Source organism: Dipteris shenzhenensis, chromosome 13 (genome assembly GCF_047967505.1).
Source record: "Dipteris shenzhenensis isolate YYH24624 ecotype China chromosome 13, Dip_SZ_1.0, whole genome shotgun sequence".
Classification (NCBI taxonomy): Eukaryota; Viridiplantae; Streptophyta; class Polypodiopsida; order Gleicheniales; family Dipteridaceae; genus Dipteris; species Dipteris shenzhenensis.
The window spans coordinates 34,107,300-34,127,424 of record NC_141608.1 but is presented as its reverse complement, the minus strand read 5'-3'; the positions used below and the strand labels follow the sequence as shown (position 1 = coordinate 34,127,424).

General features: G+C 43.7%; 1 protein-coding gene across 2 annotated transcripts in view; it reads right to left on the bottom strand.

Annotated features, from left to right (window-relative positions):
- LOC147895332 (uncharacterized) overlaps window positions 1-20,125 on the bottom strand; it is a 212,144-nt gene that overhangs the window by 114,512 nt on the left and 77,507 nt on the right. For both annotated transcript variants that reach the window (XR_015542004.1, XM_087383874.1), the window contains exons 7-11: window positions 19,694-19,866; window positions 9,136-9,305; window positions 8,471-8,662; window positions 7,822-7,911; window positions 1,666-1,746 (exon numbers count right to left, since the gene is read on the bottom strand). Coding sequence is in view for 1 of the 2 variants with exons in the window: in XM_087383874.1 (XP_087240000.1) it covers window positions 1,666-1,746; window positions 7,822-7,911; window positions 8,471-8,662; window positions 9,136-9,305; window positions 19,694-19,866 (706 nt within the window). In the remaining variant the exon portion in view is untranslated. The remainder of the gene's footprint in view (window positions 1-1,665; window positions 1,747-7,821; window positions 7,912-8,470; window positions 8,663-9,135; window positions 9,306-19,693; window positions 19,867-20,125) is intronic.

Here is a 20,125-nt window from a genome sequence, read left to right as displayed (position 1 = left end):
TTATGAGAGACATGACTCTTCTCGGGCCATTTCGATTCGACGTCATCAAGTTGAGTCATGTTCTTTGGATGTGGTACCACACCTTCCTTTTGCAGCAGTACATGCCTCTGTGGATACCTCTTGGGAGATACTGGCGAGCATAGCAGCCTGGCATATCTGGAGAGCCAGATGCACAGAGGCATTGGAGGGAACTCAGGTTCATCCCTCGCACACATTGGCTAGTATCTGGACAGACACCATACATACTTTGATGGCCGTGTGGACGAGCATGCAGGGAGACTCCCGTGCAGCCTCAGCTAGGAGGGCTTCTTTCTTCAAGGAATGGAAGGATTCTCCTTTCTTCTCTGAGACTCTTACAGGGTTGAGGTAGCACTTTCAGCCTCAGCCTTGGTTGTTTTCTACCTCATTTTGAGGGGGTTTATTTATCCTCATGGTTACATGATGTATTCCGCTTTGAGCTTGCTCGCGCGGGTTTTTTCTCTTACTTAATAGAAGTCTCTTTCTTGAAAAAAAAAAAAAAGAATATACTATCTCCCTTGTTAGTGATTTCAATTCTGCCGTCCTTTGTATTTCATCCGAACTCGTGTATAGTAAGTTATCAAAAGTTCATGCGGGGTTTCTCAACTAACACAGCAGGCTCATTAGAAAAACATTTCAAAAATAATGAATATTGCAGTCAAACATTTTTCAAACGTTGAAAATAGCAAACCTTTGAAAGATCCACAAATATGGTTGCAACTATGACCACAAATATAGTCACAGTAGCCTTGGTCAAACGCAGAGCTACGACCAGGAAACGTGCCAGGACCGCACCTCTGAGTGGCCGACAGCACTCTATTGCCGACTTCATGCCTCCACTGCCACATCCATCCTGATATCTTGCTGCTGCCGATGATGATGATGATATTGATGACGATGCTGAGATTGATATATAGTCGACCATCGACATAACTATGTTGTACTTAGGACTTAGTATTGCCATTTTGCATTTTTGCATTTTGCATTGGTATGGATGCTCGTTTAGTAGCTCCACTACCACAGCCTGTTGTATCAGAATTTTCAGAGTCTCATAGACCCATCGGTCTTCCAAAGACTTTAATAAACTTTCTTTCTCCTTATTCTCCCTTCCAAGACATTTATGTTTTGACATACAAGTCACTGCACTCAAACAAGCTTTGCTCAAGATTGTAGTATCATCCAGTACATTTTCATATTTTGCAACCTGTTTATTCTGCCCATCAGGATCAGCAATCAAGGTGTGCTCCTTATGCAATATGATAACATAAAACAAATATTGAAAATTGAATCACAAACTGGTAGTATCATCATCTCCAGTTACCCACTTCTAAAAGATAAAGAGGAGCCACAGCATTGCAGATAGCTGAGTAAGGTCAACATCGCACAACCAACAATTCACCTTAGACCTATTTTTCCTATACCTTAACAATTGACTTATGAACAACATGTAAACATCACCTCCTTCAAACATTTACCAAGCAAAGTATTTTAATAGTGAGTAGTGGAATATCTTGAACTATGCATCACAAAGTAATTACTCTCGGGTGATATCTTCAAATTTAAACACCAGTAAACGTTAGCAGTCCTTTGAGTTGTGGAAGTTGAAGAAAAAAAAGCAAATATCAAATTCAGAATATCTACTCTTACCGCACAACACTGGAGGATATACTCGATGAAGACATCTGCAACAGTCAAATACTCCACCAAGTCTGAGAATTTCAATACCACCTGTGACATATTAAATTTTGACTTTCATTGTGAGAGATGTTTGCATTTGAAAAGATGATAAAATATAAGTTGCTACAGTCTGTTCCACACCATAATCTAGTTTAATATCTGAATGTTAAACATGATCACATTCTAAGAACAAGTGACAATTATAATAAAGCCAAAATGTAATGATGGATGTGATTCTCAAAGTTCACAGCAATTATGCATCAGAAATGGAAACTTTTCCATATCAAACAAGCTGTAAAATGTGTTTAGTTATATATATGACCAATTGGACACATTCAAGGTCCCGTGTAGAAAGGCTTGCATCGTCTCACAAAATTCCAAGCAGCTTTTGTGTGTCCAATCAAATAGATGACCTAGAAGAGCCAATCTCCCCGCCTAGATAAGAATTCCTAGAGGCTTTTGATGGGGATCTACACTCTTTGATGATTGCCTTAGAGACCTTTTCCTTGGTAACATGACCTTCTATCAATTAGCACAACTCTAGAGGCTTTTGGATCAGTGATGTCGACACAGTGCTTTGGGCACTGGAACTTGGCTCTACTAGGATTGAGAGAGCTTCTACAACTAGGTACTTGGGCTGCCAGGTAGGTATGGATATCAGCCCCTTATGTGTTTGCTCAGTCTTTGAGTCTACAAGGAGGAGATTGTTCTACTGGAGTAATACTACTCTAGATTTGGCTTGGAGGGCATTGCATCTTCCTGGTATATTCCTCCTTCGCCTTGGCCAGCTAAGGATGTTGGTTAAGGACTACGTTAGTCAAGATCCGATGGTTCTTCTAATACCAGAGCCACAGTAACCTAGAATACCCCTATGTACCTACACATAAGGGTGGACCAACATTATTTATCCACACATTCAGTGCAAAGCCCTACTAGGTAAGCTTGTCATCAAAGCTTTTGTACCAGGCAATTGGAAGGAGTCACCCCACAAGATTTCGGCTTGCACCCCTTCTAGAGGAGATGATTGGATGTTGAGCACAAGATAGATTTACACAGAGGTTCACTAGACTCCCCTAGTGTCCCAAGAGGAGATGATTGGATGCTAAGCACAAGATAGATTGTCACAGAGGTTCACTAGACTTGCCTTGACTCCCCTACTCGCAGTGATTGTGAGAGCAGGGCATCAGATTAGATGCTCACTTACACAGAAATAGGGTGAGATTAACTAACACAGCCCATTTGTGGAATGATACCATTTTGGATGAGTTGGGCTTACTGTTGGGGTTGTCAACATACTTTGGTGGTTCTGACGCGAACATTTATAGTTTGTGCTCAGAGAGCATTCATCGATCTTAGAGATGCTCGCAGGTGCATAGTGCAAATTGACATGGCTATTCCTCTAGACCGTTAAATACCATATAAAGGCCCTATAGCTTAGTTGCATACTTTGGCATAGAGGAGGGACACAATTCTTCTACAGCTCAGGAGGATTGGAGACTTGCCAGGTTCTTTGTTAGCAACCCATCCAAGAGACCATTATCCATACCATTATTTGCATACTTTCGCATAGAGGAGGGACACTGTTCTTTATGCAACTCAAGAGGATTGAAGACTTTTCTAGGTTCTCTCTTAGCAACCCATCCAAGACAACATTATCCAAACTATTAGAGTCATTGGATTCAATGATGGCATTTGATTATTGCCCCTCGTCCTCTTTTGGACTGTAAATCATGGCGACTTTGGCTATATGGTAGCTGTCCCTTTCAGCACTTATCTTGGGACCCAAATTAGTGGAGATGGATTGATGGCACAGCTCCTTGAGGCAATACCAATTTTTATTACATACTCCAGAGTACCCAAGAGATCTCTGGTTTCGGATATGCAATGGTCTCCCACCAAGAGATACCCCCACAACGTTCTAGAAGAGATTTGACATCACCCGTCCCCTTAAAACTTATTTTTTAAGAGGTCTATGGAGATCCCATAGAAAGAGACACCTTCCTATGTCTTTTGGGCTCTTCCAGCATGAAGGTATTACTAGGAACCTTCGGAGAGGAGATTTTAGAGTAGGCACCCTGTTCGTGATGCCTTACTAATATGGAATCCTTTCAGCAAAGGATCTAGCAAGGTACCACACTTTTCCTTGGCAGCATGAGTGATTGCTTCACAGTATCACACAGTCCGGACCAAAGATAGATTATGAGGGAGCACATGCAGATATTATCACAACCATAAATGCAGGATGCTCATGTTGGATAATGTTATAGAAATTGAGATGGATTGGCCTTCCAAATGGGGTGGAAGAAGGGCCCACGTGAGTGTATTTTTGTGAAGACTCTTCTACATGCTCATGCATGCCACAACATATGCATGCAAAATACCTCCACAACGCACTATGCATGATGCAAGAGGGTAAACCTCTCATGTCTCTTAGGATCAGATTGCTTGCACATACCCCATTATTCTACCCTTATCCTAAGAAACTTTTATGCCTACCATGAATTAATGCAATATATAATATTACAACCATAGGGTAATCACAGATTCCCTAGAATGATCCACTAAGATCTAATACAAAAATCATGTCGTGACATGCCCTCTTGCTTAGGGAAGCAGATGGCCTCATTTATGTCCCTTCGAATAGCCCTTCAATAAGTGTAGGTAATCCTTAAAATGCTCTTCATCAACCCATTGTCCATCTTGAGTAGGATATCCTTTGAACTTTAGCAAATATCGTGATCTATGTATGGAATAGTATACGTTTCAGAACAAGTAATTCTATCCCATCTACAAGTCCTAGTTCTTATTCTTTAATGGGCCTCACTGGCGGTTCACTTTTAAATGGATTCGAAATAGTAGCATGGAAACCATTTCTCACCTTCCAATTAGCAGACAGTGTCAATGTATGACCTCTCAAACCTAGAAAAGTCCATAGTACTACTTGACTTCTAGCTTCACGAACTTTGTATTTCTTTGGACTATCTTTATTCGCCGTTTGTCAATCTTCAAAAGAACCCAATCTCCTTTATGATACTGTACATCTTTCAGCTTCTTGTTCACAGCCTTCTTGTAGACTTCTTGAGCCTGCTATATATACCATTTAACTTGTGTGAGTACCTTTGCACATCATCAGTAAACTGATCAACAACCAAAATCTGATCTCCTAAATGTGCAACTGGTGTAGGAAGGACTTAGCCACATATGATCCCAAAACATGGCTTTGAAACTTAGGATCGTTGTTTGATTTAATAGACTTAGATAATCCATGTAATCTAAAGATTCCCTAATGAATAACTTAGCGAGTTCTATAGCAATGATGCTCCTCTTACCCGGAATGAAATGCGCTTGCTTACTAAGTCTATCTACAACTATGAGAATTTGCTTATTTTGTCCCTTAGCCTTTGGAAATCCTAACACAAAATCCATAGTGACATGTTCCCATCTTTCACTAGTATAGGCAATAGCTGAAGTAATCCAAGTGTCTTGCCATGATCCCTCTTAACTTTCTAGTAAATTAAGCATTGTTCAACTAAAGTAGTTATGTTCTTTCCCAATCCTTGCCAATAAAAATATCTTTCAATAGTAGCAACGGTTCCTCTAATACCTCTATGCTCTACATAAGGACTACTATGCATCTCTTGAACGACTAGGGATCTAAAAGAGGATGGTACACATATAAAATGTCCTCTAAGAAGGTACACATAAGAACTACTCTCTCTCTCTCTCTCTCTCGGCTGCTAGGATGCGACGCATGGAGGATGGACGGCGACCAGGCCGAGAGACCAGGATCTGCCCTTGTTGCACCATGGGAGAGGTGGAGTCAGAGGAGCACTTCATTTGCAGATGCCCGCTATATTATGAGCTCAGAGGTAGATTCCACTGTCTCTTCACAGATGGCTTTGGACCTCTCTCACGAGTGATGGACTACGAGGATCAGCATTGCCTAGCTCTTTATGTCAGGGAGGCCACTATGCTTCGACGAGACTACCTCAGAGACCATCAGCACAGACCGGAGCGTGATAGAGCCCAGCCTGATAGAGCTCAGGCACACGCTATACCAGAGGACAGAGACCAGGAGGAGCACGAGGAGGTCAGAGCTCACACAGGACACATGCCTCCACCCTGTGGATGTACATATGAGATGGTTTGTAGACGCCGCAGGATCTTGTTACATAGGGGACGTACTCGTCGCTTCATCTCCAGACGATCCAGGATGATGGCAGCTTTTCGGAGGAGACTTACTCATGGAGATCTCGCCCCACCAGCCGCTCACCTCACCTTTGCTCAGATTTGTACTCTCATAGCAGGAGGCAGAGTCGATGGACAGGATTTCCAGTATTATTTTGGTTCTCAGACTCCGTGACACCTGGACTTGTATCTTTGCATTGGCATATTGTACTCATCCCCCCATTTTGCACCCAGGGGCGGTTTCCTTGCATCTAGTTTACTTTGTATTTAGGCTCAGATTTGACATTATGTACTTTCACTTGCATTGTATTGCGTAGCACTTAGATGATATTCGATGATGCCTCTTCTTTGTGGCACGTTGATTTTGTGCTATCTTGTATGCAGAGTTCTTGATGTCCCATGGGCCCATTTTGGCCTTTCGTGGACAATAATACACTTTCTTTCTTTCTTTCTTTCTCTCTCTCTCTCTCTCTCCCCCCCCCTCTCTCTCTCTCTCTCTCAAATCATGATTGAGTAGGTACACATTCTACTCGGGGTGTAAGCACGGTAGGGTGTATAAAAAGGTACTGTTTTTGGCCAAGCTCCTGAAGATTATTTTTATTCTGAATAGTATACTTCAAAGACTAGGGATCTCAAAGTCGATGGTACACATATAAAACGTCCTCTAAGAATGTATCCATCATGAATTGCATGTCCCTCTAGAGAATCACCTTGTCCTTGAAGGAACTCAGCATAAATAGTCCCGAATTCTTTATCAGCTTTGTCGGCATTCTTCATTGCACTAAGAGAGGTCTCTCTCACTATGGCAACATAATTCACACTTGATCTATGACTTAGTGCGTCAGCAACTATGTTCTCCTTACCAAGCTGGTTTTCTAATTCAGGCTGTCCAAACTCTTGGAGATATCCAGCCCATTTGATTTGTTGACGTCAAACTATAGGCAGGAAAAACAAATGCTTAATACTCTAATGACCTGTTTTAACCTTAAAGTCAGGCCCATAAAGATAGTGTCGTCATGACTTGAAGGCATAAACTATAGCTAAAAATTCTTTCTCATATATGATGTACTTAAGTTCAGCACCTTAAAGTTTCTGACTTTCAAAGGCTATAGGATGTCCCTGTTGCAGTAATATAGCTCCAATGGACGAACCACTAAGACAAACACAGGACTAGACATTCGAATTCTTAAAGGCACCTCGAATGACTATCATCCCAATGATACACACGTTGCGTCTTAAGAAGATCAGTAAGTGACGATGAAATCCTAGAGAGGTTCGAGATAAACCTTCTTTAATAACTACATAAACCAAGAAAATATCTTTGTTCACGTACATTGTATTACTTTCACCTTGGATGGATCAACCTGAATCCCATTTCATTGAGAACATGGCCTAAATATTCTATTTTGCTCTTAATTAAGTCACTCTAATATATTCAAGAAGAGCTGATTTTCACTCCACAACTCCATCACTTGTACAAGATGTTGCTTACATTCTTCTTTACTTTGTCTATAAACCAAAATATCATCAAAGAACACAACCACCAACTTGCTTATATATGATCGGAGAACTCTTATCATAAGCCTACAAAAGGTAGCAGGTGCATTAGTCAACCCAAAGGACATAACCACAAACTCATAATGGCCCATTTGCGTTCTGAAGGCAGTTTTATGAACATCTTCTTCCTTCATCCAAACTAGCTAAACTTAAGAAGCACACTACACATTGTTTGACTTAAGGATCATAAGATTGTCACAGATTAATAATTACAAGGACATGAAAGATGATTATCTCAGCAAGAGAAGTCACTTTATAATACAAAACTCGCAAGAAATGTATATTTTCTCTCTTTAGTGAAACATAAATGGAAAGCCTTTAAAGTAGGTAGACAAATCAATGCATGATTCAAGCCTCATTTCAAACTAGAAATAAATTTACCTTCCAAACATCATTTAAAACAGCCAGTCGTACTTCTCTAGGTGGATTGCATTCACAGAGCTTGGTCCCAAGCAACCTGTAATTAAGATACTGGGCATGGTTTCCGAAGGAAGTAAAATCAGATTCTGAAAATTTGTACCGAAAGAAATTATCTAACTTTATTATGTACAGTTCCCGAAGAAAATAAAATCAGATTCTGAGAACTTGTACTGAAACAAATTAGCTAGCTTTATTATGTGACATGCATGGTTGCGAATGGGAAGTTATCTTTTTCATACATGGCTCTTTGTTTAGCAGACAAACAAGCAGCACCAAAGGAGAACAAACCTGCTACAGCCAAAGGACATCAAGGCTGGTCTGTCAGACTAAACATAGCTGCACACTAATATTAGGTTGCTACAGACAAAGGACAACAAGGCTGGTCTGTCAGACTATGTATAGCTGCACATAATTCCCTTCAAGCACAATCTTGCTTATTCCATTGTGTCTTAAAAATCTACTCAATCCTTATTTAAAAATGACATTTTTTCCATCATTTCCTTTTAGATGACGTACCCAGAAGATAAAATGGTCCCATTGCTATTACACTCCTTTGGGCACATTCAGCTTTCAATTCTCATAATTCAACATCAGGCAATTCACTGCTTACTTGATGCTTAGAGATGTCTTCTGAGCTTTTTATAATTTTGGACAGCTCCAATGCCTGAGTACCAACTAAAGGTGCAGGCAGCTGCTTTAGCAAATGGTGAATGACAATGGAAATTGGAGGTGATCCTTCTCCATTATCTGTCGAGGAATTCCGTTCCTCACCAAAAGTTCTTAATAGGAATAACAACTCTTCCTGCACAGGTGGTCAGGCAAAGAGTAGTCAGGTCTACATGACATTTACAGTAAATTAGAGAGTTTAATCTCATTAGAAAGATGCTGAAGTTTCAGATATTTCACTCAAATCCTGCTACCATTGCTCTTCTGAATTTAAGGTTTCTACACTAGGCAGCTAGCCTTTGAAGATCTTCTCTAGTTAGCCAACAAAACCAGAACAAGTTTCCATTTGAAGGTCTTTTGTAGTTAGCCAACAAAACCAGAGCAGGCTTCCATGCTAGCATTACTTCCTCATATCTACATCCCAACCCTTTTGTCATCATAATAAACTTGAGAATCGTTATGACTTACAAATTCCTTCATCCTTGCAGATTCTCTGAACGGTCAATCATAAACATAAAGTTTCAGAAAGCTTAATGTTTTATCACTTCCATATCATGCATGCTTGAGAGAGAAGATTAGACACAAGAAGTTTGGAGTATCAGATCTCACCGTATTTGCCTGCTTACAAATATACTGTAGAATTACTTCAAACACTGGTTCCACCAGGCTGACATAAGACTGTCTGTGCAGGCCACTTCTAACAATTAATCTATCAAACTCCCCTGACAAGACTCTTCGAAACAGCAGTAGATAGTCGTCAAGACCCGCAACAAGGAAACCTGCTCTCACATATTTCACAGAAAGAAATCGCGAGAAGAAAATCCCATGGTAAAAATCAGCCAGCTAAAGATTGTTTTTGAAAACTGAGACAAGTACCCCCAAAAAAATGTAAATTTCAAGCATCAAGCCCCTGCATTCATCTGCAGCTGTCAAGAAGTAGAAGCCATCTATGACTAACTTGCTTAAGAAATAATGACGAGAATAACACAAATTCGTTCAACCATCGTATCACCTGGTCAAAAGCATAATGCTTCCCTTGCAAAGATTCTCAATACCCAGAAAAGTATGGAAGAAAGATGATTTTACTCAAACTAAAACAAAGGCATAGATTACGAGTTTCCAAGTCAAACCACAATGACAGCAGCCCATCGCTTCTCTAACCTGACAGGTTAAAAGGATACTGTAAGCTGAATATAGAGATAAGTTCTTTTAATCTAAGAGAGAACATAGTATAAATTCCACCACAAATACATGCAAAAATGTAAACACCTTTTTTTTGCAAAAGGTGAACTTCTATTAAGTATGACCAAAATACAAGAATCCAGGAAACTCACGTAGAAAAGGAATAACACTGCTGCAACCAATCCAGGGAGTCGAAATGCCACAAAGGCCATGTGGCAATATATGTGAGAATAACCTGCGGTCCCACTCTCTCATTCTCGACCTGGTTGGAAGTGGCTGATCTCCCTATGAAGCTTAGCTTCTACAGAGATCATTGCCTACATATCTCGGATGAGGGGTTTATCAACTCTCTTCACATAGGCTCCGCATTGACAGTGGCCAAGCAGAGGTTTACCTAAGGAGGGGCACATTTGTACTCTATGTAGCCTACAGGAGGTTGAGTCGGAGGAACATTTCATCTTCAAATGCCCTGTTTACTATGAGAAATGAGTGCGATTCTATTGCCTATTCAGAGATAGTTCCGCGGTCTGATCCCGATTTCTCTCTTATCCAGATCAGCGATGCTTGGCTGTGTTCATTCATGAGGCAATTAGGCATCGTGAGCATCGACTTCGGTCTCAGAGACATGAGAAGTAGACTCAGTTGGACTCATCGCAGAGCATGATCACTGAGTTCTTTTAGCCGGATCACACGGATGCCCGCTCTACAGGTCTCAGACATGATCGTGACCCAAAGCCAATGGCACGACAGCTCAGACAGAGGGTTGATGCACAAATTACACTTGGGGACATTCCCTCCATGTTCAGAGTGGGAGCCAAACCGACAGGTGTGACGGTCGCCGTGTCAGACGCACAGCTATGACCAAGAGATAGCATGGGCTACACCCACTGGGGGCAGCCAGCACTCCGTATCTGATTTCAGGCTATCACTCCCTCACTCTTGATGAGGGGAGGGGCCACATTGTCCAGGAGCACAATTCATTCTGTCTTATGATGGTAGTGAAGGATGGTTTTGCTGTACATGATTACTATTATTGTTGGATATGACTATGTATGATACAGTTTTCTATTTCTGTATGGGTGTGGATGCTCGGTTAGTAGCTCCACCCCTCTAGCTGGATTTGTATCAGGTTTTTTCACAATCTAATAGACCCATCGGTCTTCCTCCGAAGACTTCAATAAACTTTCTTTCTTTCTTTCACGAAAGAAGCACTGCTGGCCATTGCAATATACGAGGAGCCCTACATCCTGCCCCTAGTGGCCATGAGGGTGTGATAATGTCCTGCTAGATAACAAGAGTGAGTGAGAATCAAAAGTCTAAGTCCCATCTATAGCCTTCCATGCAGCAAGACTAGCAATGATCCAAGAGAGTGAATCTACACAAGGAGAGGGAGGTCTAAACATGGATACTATTACTGCATCTAGGGTGACAGACTAAGGGACTCATCTCTGAATCTAAATGGCCCTATCTGAATCAGCTCCCTCCCAGAACACCTAAGGATCTGATTGTGTGAGCGAGGCCACAGAACTCCAAGTGATGTAGTGAGTACTTCTCCACAGTCCACCAAGCAAGTATTTAATGCCCTGCCAAATGGTTTGGGACTCTCTGCAACCCCAAATACAGTGCTGAATGCACTCCAATGCTGTGAAGCACCGTAGGCATCTTGGAGCTGTACCAAAGGTTAGTCCCCACATCTTGATTTGGAGTTCACCACACTAGAAGAGCCGAAAGAACATGGAAATTGTCTTTTCTATTAGAATCTACGGAGTTATCTTCAGAAGTGAGTCAGCATGGGGAGTGTATGCCAAAGGTCTCCTACTGTGCTCTTTGACCAGGTATCCCCACTACAGGCTCCAAATTTGTTTTTTTCTAGCATTCCAATCTACGTTGTCAAAGGAGGAGAGTCTTATGGGGAGACACAACACCAATCCATCACTACTCTCATGGTCCTATGGTTTGTACTGAAGAGAACATCCGCGATGGAGCCATAGGCACCATGGATTACCCATGACAAGAGACGGGTGAGAGTCTATGTACCTCCCCCATCACTAATGCCAACAGCTCCGATCATGTGCAGAATAACATTCTCAATCGAATCCTACTTTGTCAATCTAGCTTGCTATCTTCAACCCTCCTCAACTACATAAAGGATTGTCTCATATCCAATAATATGAGCAACATTGAGCTGGCAAATAACCATGTGTTTCATGCCAGAACAAGACACATTGAAATGCATTATCGATTCATCCGTGAGAAATACCCTAGTGAAGAGACCTAGTTCACTATCCGACACAAGAATAGGTCACAAATATATTGACCAAGCAAGTTACCTTGATAAGTTTACACACTTTCAACATCAGCTTGGTCTTCGCCAATTGCAATTTAAGAGGGGAAAGTGAAGGTTAAGTTGTACAGTCCTAAAAGCAGTTGAAAAGTTGAAGGGCCTCCTGATTGAACAACAGGAAGTGCAGGAGCCATGGGGACATATGGTGGAGAGGCCATGGATGAGGAAGGACCCTACGGGAGACCACAATCGTGCAGCAGTCATTACTGATGCAACCACAGATGTAGAGTATGTGGAAGGTGTTGAAGGTGCTAAAGGCACTACCGATACAGAGTATGTGGAAGGTGCTAAAGGCACTACCGATGCAAATGCAGATGGAGAGAAAACAGAAGGTGTGAAAGTTACTGAGGATGCAACAGCAATTGGGAAGGAGAGAGATGTGGTAGAAGCTATGTTTATAAAAGAAAAAGTGATATATTCCATTCAAAACGAATCATACAACAGGTGGGAGAGAAAGTACTCTATCCCTAGCCTCAACAATGTGGCTAAAAAGCCATGGAGGTGGTCTAAAATGCCACGACATCCCAAAAGGGGTCAAATGAAAAAATAATGAGCAGTCCCATGTCCTCATGAAGGATAAAAGTCTCCCACGAGCTGCCAAAGAGGTGCCTGTACACCGCTCCCACTGACTCCTGAGAGTGAAAATAATCTCCGCCCAAATGGAAGCAAGAGTGTCAGCCTCCGTGCATAAATGACCCCCAAGGACAAAAGAACAATCCGCGATAGGGTAATACTAGAAATCACCTCCCAGGCTGACCCTGCAAGTGAAGTAGGCCTGGAATCCTGAGCTGGTACTGGTACCAAAAGTAAGTTCTGCGGCTCCATGATGCTAACATCTATGGGACCCCGTCTCTGGCGATACTGCATGGAGAAACCGTGGTCTCCTGGCTCTGACTCATAGAGGGCAAAGGCTCCAAATCCTCTCCCCCATAGGGCTGCGCCCCATGTCATCAGAAAGGACTCGAATGTAACATATGAGAACATCCTGAAGATACCTGTCCAAACCACTCTAGAGCTGGGGCAGCTCCATAAACAATGCTTACTAGATTCGTCGGCCAGCTGACAACGCATACACAAGGAGGGTCTACCCATCTGCTGAAGCCAAGTACCCACAGGTATACCCCTATGAATAGTGAGCCAAAGGAAGTAGGAGACTTTCCTGGCTCTACTGATGCCCCAAAAGTGAGTCCAGTAACTCAGCAAGAGCTCTGCAGTAAGTCCCTGTGCGTGCCAATGCTGTGAGGCAGATGGTAGATGATGAGAGTCTCTCTGCTGAAGCCTCTAACCTGCCCTCGTCGAGTACTGAAAAAAAGAAAGAGGACGAGCACCTGCCACCGATGCAGGCCACGCCCACTCACCTGGGTCCTAGTCAAGCTCTGCAAGAGGTCGACCCTGAAAGATCCAGAGTCTCCATCTAGGATCCTCTGCAATGGTCAACCTGGAAGGATCTGTGGCCCATTCCTTACCAAGGCAACCAATGACCCTGACTCTCTGCCAAAGGAGCTCCTGTCGATCCAAGGGCTGAGTGGGATACAATCTGTGAGAGGAGTCCGTCTTAAAATAAGCAAACGGTGCCGGTCCTAAACGAACTCCAATGCATAGCCCAGCCTCACTAAAACAACCTGAGCAAGTACCTGAGCAAGTAGGGATGGGATGAACATAGGCTGAATCTGTAAGCATATCCCTCCACCCCTGAGGAATAGCTCTCATGATCAGTAATCTAGTAGCAGCAATCTGTCCAAGTGGCCAGTGTCTATCTCTGATCTCCTCCTCTGACATCTCCACACCTCCCCTGAACCAATCTCCGACTGTCACAACCCCCTGAGCATGCCATCTGGCCAAGGGAGTCCTAAGTTCTGTACCAGGGGAAGATCCCTGATACCGAACCAGGGGGTTATGATATAGTGGCTGTCGGTCAATTTCCTCTCTGGAGGAGGGAACTGATCTGATGAGGTGTTGTCGAAAAAGATCCCATATCTCTATAAGCCTTTTCACAAGTGGTGAGGAAGGCTGAGAATGCTGGTTCGTCAGGAAAATCCAACTGACTCTACCTGCCCACTGGCCTGATGCTCTGGGGATACACTGATGAATCCCATGCAGTAGGAACTGCTTCCACGGCTGATCTCCTGGAGTCAAATCTCTAACAAGAAGTTTGACTAAAAGGGCCCTGCTTTGCATCTCAGGGTCAAGAACTCCAAGTCCTCCCTGCGCGGCGGGTAAAGTGATAGTATCCCATGAAACCCTGGCCCTAGTGTCCTCAGAACCATCACCACCACTCCACAGAAAGTTCCGGAACAATCTCCTCACCTGACGGATCGAGTCAGCATGAAAGCACCAACATGACGCAACGTACCACATAGTTGCTAGTAGAACCTGATTGAGTACCAGCGCTCTTCCAGCCAAAGAAAGTCTAGCCGTGCTCCAGTAGGCTAGCTTTCTCCAAATGCTTTCAAGAACTGGGGCAAACTGTTGCGTCGGGACACCTCAATGCCAACCTGAAAGCCTAGATATCTCGTGGAGGTGCCTCTGGAAATCCAAACAAAACCTCTGTCTCCTCCCCATGCTGGAGTATCCTGCTGAGCTCTTGTCCAGATGCCTTTTGATTTGTTCCAATTGACAAGTCCTCCTGAGGCTAGGCAGAACTTGTCAATTGAATCCGCAGCAGTAGCAAGACTATATGCATCTCCTCTGACTGTCAGTGCCGTATCGTCAGCAAACTCAGTGTCCAGAAGCTCCTGCTCCTGCCTGATAGGCAGATGGAGGCCCAAAATGCCATGACTGGTAGACTGCATAAAGTATCCCATAGCCAAGGAAAAGGTAAGGTGCAAGCGGGCATCCCTGACGTACCGATCTGGATAGCTGAAAAGCCGGTCCTCTGCCTCCACAGACCACCATCCTGCTAGAAGAGTGGGAGTAAAGCGAGGAGACCCAAGAAATCCATCTATCACTGAAGCCTAGCCTCCTCATAGTGCCCTCCAAGAAACCCCAGTCCACCCTATCATAAGCCTTCTCAAAATCGAGGAGAAGAACTGCAATCTCTTGCTGACTCTCCTTCGCCCAATGAGTGGCCTCCCAAAAAGTGAAGATGTTATCCAAGATACTAACTGAGTCATGCTCATAAGCTATCTAGCAATCTCACAGTCAAGTAACTCAGCTGACCAGCTTTCACTCCCCCGAGATCGAAAGCTACCAGCGGAGAAACGAAGAACATGCCCCTCTCTGGAGAGAGTAGCTGATCCCAAGTACTCCTCTACCTCCTCTGACCGTCAGCAAAACACTGGTAGAAGTTCCAATCGAGTGAGGGAGTCTGTGATAACCCCTCGAGCCAAAAAGGGCCAAAACTCAACGGGCAGATCTCTGTCAACCATCCTGGGGTCAGGTCTAGGAGTCTGAAGAGCTGAAAAGGGCTGAGCCGTCCTAACTCTGCTCCTAGAATAGGTGAGAGGGAGAGGAAGAATCTGCGACGAGGTGCCTGTCCGCATGGGTAACTGAAACTCTCGCTCGATCTCATCTGCTAGGATCTCCCAATCCTCACGCCTGTCTGGGTACTGAGCAAAATCTGTGACCGCACTCGCAAAAGATCTGGATACACCAGGAGTGAAAAGCTGCGAGGACGAGGCTGTGCTGGGAGGGGTATCCAAAAGGATGCTCCGCATAGCAACAAAGGAAGGTACTGTGCGACGGGGCTGTGAAAGGGGTCTCGAGGGAACCTCGTACAGGCCCATGAGATCCTGGGACGGGCTCTCACTCTGACCTGTGTCATAAAATACCACTCTCTCGACGGGCTGCTCGGGAGAGGCATCCACCACCGTAACTGCAGCTTGAGCAATCACCTGCTGAAAAACTGTCTCCGTAACCAATATCTGAGACTCCGGGGTAGTGGTGTCTAGTGTCATCAAATCCTGAACTACTGTCTCCTGCTCAGTGAGAAGACCTGTCTGTGGATGATCCTCCGCATCTCCCCTTTCCGGGGTATCCTGCACATGTAACTCGACACCCTGATCTACCGTCTCCTGCACAGTGTCAAGACCTGCCTGCGGATGGTCCTCTACAACTCCCCTTTCTGAGGTCTCCTGCACAAGTGACTCCACTCCTTGAGCGACCGTCTCCTGCACCATGTCAAGACCTGCCTGCGGATGGTCCTCTGCATCTCCCCTTTCCGGGGTCTCCTCCACATAAGTCTCAACTCTCTGCCATCTGTGAGCTCGTACCTGGGGCTGCTCGTGCTGCTGGCTCTCCCTCTGTCTTCGTCTCCTCCAAGCTCTCCGTGAAAGCTGTTGCACTGGAGGCACCTCCAAGTCCTCTGATTCCACTGGAGGCCCACCCAGAGGAGTCTCCTCTCGTTCTGCTGAATGAGTCCAAGCAAGCTCAGAGACCCCTGGAGGTTGCACTGAACGCTTTGGGTCTCTCGTAGGGTGAGAAGGATCCAGAGTCTCTGAACGAGGCCTACGACTAGGGCAATCCCTAATAAAGTGACCTCTCTTCCGACAGAAAAGACACTGATCAGGAAGCCCCTCGTACAAAACCCCATGCTGCATCTGGACCCCATCTCCCGTGGAGTACGAAATCAAAGTAGGCAACGGTCGAGGAGGGGGGAACTCTGAAGTGAGTCTAACCCTTGTAACACCTGTACCAGCAAGTGACTGAGCATAGGAAAGTCTAGCGCCTGATGGGATGACTGTACCTGCCACGCTAGCCATATGCTCCACAGCTCTGCGACAAGAGCTAACCATATGAGAGAGAAAGTGGAACACTCATGGATGGTCCAAGGGACATGACCAAAGCAGAATGGGAACTGGGGTGCAATGGGGGTGGAAGCTGGAGTTGTCAAAAAAACGGGGTCATGCATAATATATGAGATAGTAGCCGCACTGGTTTGTAGCACTGAGTCACGTGCTAAAGCAGTCACCAAACCTGACAAAGTGTTTGTTGATGACAACATGGCTGCACAAGAGGAGGGAATGTCCTCTAGACTTTTGTGAGCTTAGACTTTTGTGAGCTTCGGATGAAGCCACATCCTCCTTGCCTTCCTCCCTCAATTGTTCTCCACTTTGTACTTCTTCCCATTCGGAGGCCCCCCTCCGACCCAACCACCACAGATCTTGTTGGTCCAAGTCAATGAGAGCTCCGATGAAGTTGGTAGCTCTAGCAATTGGTCTAATTGGTTCACTTTGTGCTTAGCTTAAGGACTTCCTGAACTTCCATCACACGTAACGCTTCTTATGTAGCACTTGGTCTGCAAGAAGCCTTCTCTCCTGAAGTATCTTTTGGTTCTCCCACTTGCTCCCTCAACATCGTCACATACCCTAGGACACCACTTCACTCTTTGCTCCTCAACAGCAAGAACTCGTTGGCATAAAGAGCTCTCTCCCCTAAGACCTAGGACACCACTTCACTCTTTGCTCCCCAACAACGGAATAGTCCCACCACGATCGCCAAAAATGTCTGAGGTGCAGGCTTGCTCTCTTCTAAAAGTATTACCAAAAGCCTAGGTGTGAGGAGATTGATTCCTACTTCATGACACAAAGAAACAAAGTAGGAATGCAATGGGAAACACAGTGACATGAGTGTATAAGTAGTGTTGCAGCACAAACCCCAGAAGGAATGCAATTGTAAACGATTGTACAAGGACTACGAAGAATGTATAGAGAAAAGAGCACACCCAAATCCTACAACCAGTATGAAGAACCAATGCCCCACCGACATAAATCAATCTCATTCACCCATAGTACAATCGCACAGCTACACGGCGAGCTCATAGCTCTAGCATCTCTCCTCTCCTCCATTGAATGATCATCCCTAGTAATGATCCGAGTCTTCTCCCATTGGTGGAATTTCCTCCCCTCAATTCTCATTGGTTATCCTCCTATCTCCCTTAGCAATTCCGCTGCTCCATCTCTTTATGGTTATGGTTTAGACCAGGTCTGATCATATCCATGGATACAACTGGCCATCCTCCATGTGCAGCATCAGTGCTCTAGTGGCTTTGACTTCTTACTGAGATGGACTGGGTTAGATCACGTTGATTGACACAACTTGTCATCCTCCATGTGCACCTCCATGTTTACCAGTCGACCAAGTGGCCTCCACCACTTCAAAGCATGGATGATAGCATACAGTTATTTATCCTATGATGAGTAATTTTCTTGAGCAAGGTCTAGTTTCAGCATTGCTCGGACTTGACATTTACAAGTTCTAAAAAAAAGTTTTGGAAACATTTGTCATTATCAGGATGAATCCTTACTAGATGGTAGACAGCAAATCAATTTTACTAAACTACTTAGCTCCTTGCAACTAATCAAAAAGCTCATCAATGCGAGGTAGTGGATAATTATTTTAAGCTCTCATCTTACTAAGGGCACGATAATCTATGTCTTTTTTACTGAGAGAATTAGAGTAGCCCATGGAGAACTACTCAGGTGACTCTGTCCTTTCCTAAAGTACTGTGACAACTACAGCTCTACTTCCTCTTCTTCCATTTTACTTATACGGAAAGACAAAAGTAGCCCCCTAGACTAATAACTCTATCCTATGATCTACCATTAGAAGGGTCTTCAGGAAAAACATTAACAAACTCATACAACCAAATTCAAATCTATGGCCCTCAATGAAGCTTGGGATGATGATGATGATTGTCGTTATTGTCATCATCATCGTCATTGTGGGCATTGATTATTCCCATTGCAATCATCTCCTCTCATCAAACTACAGGGGCAAGGAGTATGCCAATTCATCACAAACATGAACAAAATAGCAAGAAGTAAGCATGAAAGGTTAATTGCAAAGCAACACAAGCTACTAGAAGGAGAGAATGGTATAGGGAGGAAATGAGACAACTACTAAAACCAAGGAATAGAGGAAGCGAAGTACTACTCGGGAAGAAGATATCAAATGTCGATGGTAGTCCCCAAAAGAGATGTGGAGTATTCATATAGAGATCATAATCCACAAAATCTATGGACACTTTGACATCTAGCAAAGACACTTTGAATTGGAAGTGGTAAAGGGAAGATCATAAAAGAGCAACCAAATATCCCATCAAAACTTCTAAGAGATCTGGACGCTACCAGCTCAGCAGCAGAGAAGTTCCATCATAATCATCTAAGAAGAAAGAACAGAAAAACTAGAGGGATTGGGAACTATCATTATTACACCCCATTTTTTGTCTCAATTTGTAAGCTTTAGCTACTACTAACATTTTATAAAGCGCATGCACGAAGCTTCTCTACATAATGATATTTATGTCAATATCCCAACAGATCCTATGCGGATTTCGCAAGAACATGCAATGAAAGTTTCTCCTTCTTCCTTTTCTTCTCTCTTTGAACCTCAATGGCACAAAGGCTTGAGGGTGAGAAACAATGAAGAAAAGTTCAGAAATCCCATAGTGACATTTCAAATTGCAGAAACAAGACAAGTGTTTCAAAGCATAGAGACATGTTCAACGGTGATCAATTTCGGCAAAGCACACCTCACAAAGAGACAATGCTTCAAAAAGATAGCAATACTTGAAATAGTGTAATACATTTTTCACCAAGCAAAGACAGGGAAAACTCATACGTATATCAAAACTTGAGATAGTGTGATATCTTTTACCCAGAAAAGACAAGAAAAACCTCATACATATATCAATTAACATACCAGTTTCGGAAGGGAAAATGCTTTGCCCTTTACGGGCCAAGTAGAGGTGAGCATACGCAGCTGCTACTGGATCTGACACGCCTCTGATCATCAATGTTAGGCGCTGGAATGAAGACTTTGGGGGTTCCTTTGTCAGAAAGTATGTACAATGTAAGATAGCAATTTCTAGATATCTGTCAAAACAGTAGAAGCTAAAAATCTTAGGCAATATTCTCTCTCTCTCTCTCTCTCTCTCTCTCAGAGCAAATGTCAACAAAACCAAAATGATGGCAGCGTGCACCATTCAGCCTTTGCATCCCCCAGACATTATATTCGATGGACAGCCCCTCGAATATGTCAATACTTTTAAATACCTAGGAATTGATATTCCAGCAGATCATAGATGGTGGCAATGTGTCCAAAGAAGACTAGACACAGGCTGGGGCAAATACT